Raw genomic sequence first — 2,983 nt, forward strand, 5'->3', positions numbered from 1 at the left:
GATGGGAGATTTGCTAATAATTAGAAGTACACATAACGTATATTTTGTATTATCTAACTTTCCTAGTTATAAATTCAAAAAACCTGTCCTGCAAAGTTGAGAACAGTAACAGAACTTCAGAGGAGGATGAAAGTGAGAGTGATTGAGACTGTGAATCACATCCTGAGGAGTGACTGGAAATCTTTGAACAAAAATGATAATTCTGTGTGACAAGAAGTTAAAACCAGCAGTCATATTGAAGATAAATTTCTACAAGGATGAATTATTACTAAGTCACCTGTGACACTGGAATTGGTAATGGCAAGAAATTTTTAATTGACTTAAAAATGGGCTTCAAGGGAGGTGGAAGGATGCAGAGAAACACACTGGGCCCGCACCTCTCGTGGATGCCCAGCCTGTCCTCGCCCATCCCAGCACACTGCGTTCCAAGCGGCCACCATGCTTGGGTGCTGAGTTGTACTGTCTAGAGTTAGTCTCTTCATTTTTTTTCATTTAGATCTGTATTTGGTACATTTCTAAAAACCTGGTCTCGTGCATATAAATTGAGGTCTCAGTCTTACCCACGCTTTGCACTGCTTATCAGATCCTTTCAGCCATGAGTTAGTTGAGAGTCAACATATTTGTGTGCTAATCCTCTTAGTATGCGTAAGCATTTGGTAACTAGAGAGTGAGTTTACTTCTTATGAAGTAAACAAGAGGTCAGCTCTTTAACAAGAGGTCAGCTCTGCTGTTAATCCAAGGACAAAACAGGAGATGACTCAGCCATACAGCCAGAGCAGGGCCTTTCTGGAAGGAAAGGTGCAGCTTCTGAAGAACACCTTGGTCCTGCAGAGTCCTACACAGGGAACAGAGGGTCTCCCCAGTGGAAAATGAAAAGGACCTGGGGGTGCCTGGAGTAACCCTCTGCTCATCTGAATGTGACCAGCCCTATAAACAGTCACAACCTCATCCTGGGGTGAGGTCAGGAGACTGTCAGGACAGAAGTGCATGTCATTACCACAAATTCAGGGATGCGAGCCTTCCCTTGTGGCGCAGCGGTTGAGCACTGGGCTGCAAGGCTGCCCGCAGCCTCTGCAGTGCTGGTTCGATCCCCGGCCACCGGCGAGGGTCCCACATGGCGTGACAGACCTCTCCTGCCGCCCACTGCTCCCCTCAGCAGTGTATTTCTTCAGTCTGCCTGTTCTGTTCCCCGCTCTGGCTCTGGTGAATCCTCTCACCCTCCCACGCTTCTGACTGTACCCTGGTTCTTGTATAAATAAATAAATCTTAAAAAAAAAAAAAATGCAGGAATGCCCAGACCTGGCTTTTCATGTTAACTGGGAAAGTTAGAAAGGTGAGCTACTGAGAAACAGGCAGCCCTGTGCAGATCTTCAGGGTGAGTCTGGCCACTCTGCCTCTAAGATCTTTATTTTTCACATCAGAAAGTGCAAATACCCAAGTGTCTGTGTGTCCCTGGTGAAACCACCGCTGACAAGAGGTCAGCTCTGCTGTCATCCTGTCCCAGGAGCAAGTTTGGATCATACTCTGACTCTCAGTTTCCTCATCTGTAAAATACAACTCTGCTCATTGCATGTCTCCCTGCAACTTGGGTGCCCTGGGATGCTGCTGGCTTGGGGCCTGGTTCTGTGCAGCACCTCCATGATGGGGGTCAGACTTCTCCCTCCAGCAGGAAGACCTGGTGTCCAGGTGAACAGCTGCCAGGAGCATGTCCACTGCACTGTGTCCCGTGGCGCTGGACATGCGGCAGTGATGATGTTCCCTTTTGCTGCTGAGTTGGGCGGGCTTTTCAAGAAGGAGAGCATTCTGATGTCTTTGCTGGTGAAGGTTTGACTCTGCAGAGCTCTTCTAATGTCCTTCTAATGCTACATTTTTTTTTCCTCCTAAGGGAGGCCTGTGGGTTGGTGACCAGGCCTCTTGCGCAGCACTGGTTTGCCCTGTGCCCGCTGGCCACCTGCTGCTTGTGCTGCTTGTGCTCAGTTGCAAAAATAACAATAGTAATAATCATAATAGTAATCGAGCTGGCACAGATTTCCCATGTACAAATGGTGTGGGGTCCTGCTTCCAAGGTCAAGGTGATGCTAATGAAAATACTGGGGCAGGAGGGCTGTAGCTTTAAATCTCAATTTCTTTCAGACGTTTAAATTTACTAGTATTTGTAGTTTTGAATAACATTTTGTAGGATATAGGATACAGACTTGTGAAATTTAAGCACTTTCTAATTGTTTTGTTCTGCTATTATGTATTGATTTCATGTTTCGGGAAATTTTCTGAAATGCAAGTAAAAGTGCTTTGTCTCTATGTTTCTAAAATTGCTCACATACTGAGTTGTGGTGTGATTGCCTTTTGTAGAAGATCATCAATAAAATCTGTGTTTCCACAGAAGTATTACTTCTTACATTTTTTTAGACAGTTTTTTCCCTGCCAAATAGAATTTTGTTTGCTACGGTGAATTCAGCAGTACCAGAGGGGACTGTTGGGGAGCCCACGATACTGGCCTGGTGGACACACAGGAGGTCACGAGTTGTTCTGGGTGGCCAACTTTGTGACCCGGCGTTGTCATTCAGTCCGGGCGGAACTGCCACATCTGCCCTGCATTAAATACTAGTAAGGTGCCACTACTGTGGGAGGAGGCTACATGGCAAAAATATTTCAGTATTTTAAAAATTATTCAATCAAAGCAGAGGCTTCACAATATTATATAAAGCATGTATGCACCTTGTTGATCACTGAATTTGAGGCATACCCTTAAGTAGGTGTGGTGTGCACCTTGTTAGCGTCACCACCGCATTGGTGGGAGTTTTTCCTCAGCCCTCCGTCAACACCATTCCATGCAAGGTTACATCCTCACCTGCAACATTAGAGACTCCGCCACCTCTCCTGTCGCAAACCCCATGCAGAGAATAAGGATAGCCAGAAAGACCAGCATTATAAACATCTGAATCCATTTTTTTTTCTTAAGAAAAACATGAGGAATAACCACAAA

At 45.6% G+C, this 2,983-nt stretch overlaps 1 protein-coding gene across 2 annotated transcripts in view; it reads left to right on the plus strand.

The window, feature by feature from the left end:
- The window catches only part of TDRD12 (tudor domain containing 12), a 102,288-nt gene extending 99,812 nt beyond the window's left edge, over positions 1-2,476 (plus strand). Inside the window, exon 32 of one of the 2 annotated variants that reach the window (XM_054697060.1) lies at positions 1,422-2,476. In XM_054697060.1, coding sequence (XP_054553035.1) covers positions 1,422-1,459 — 38 coding nt within the window. In that variant the 3' untranslated portion in view covers positions 1,460-2,476. Of the gene's footprint in view, positions 1-66 lie in introns of both variants that reach the window. The other variant, XM_037516366.2, reaches the window with a different exon arrangement.
- The last annotated feature ends 507 nt before the right edge of the window (positions 2,477-2,983 follow it).

Source organism: Talpa occidentalis, unplaced genomic scaffold (genome assembly GCF_014898055.3).
Source record: "Talpa occidentalis isolate TD23 unplaced genomic scaffold, MPIMG_talOcc4v2.1 talOcc4.17, whole genome shotgun sequence".
Lineage (NCBI taxonomy): Eukaryota > Metazoa > Chordata > Mammalia > Eulipotyphla > Talpidae > Talpa > Talpa occidentalis.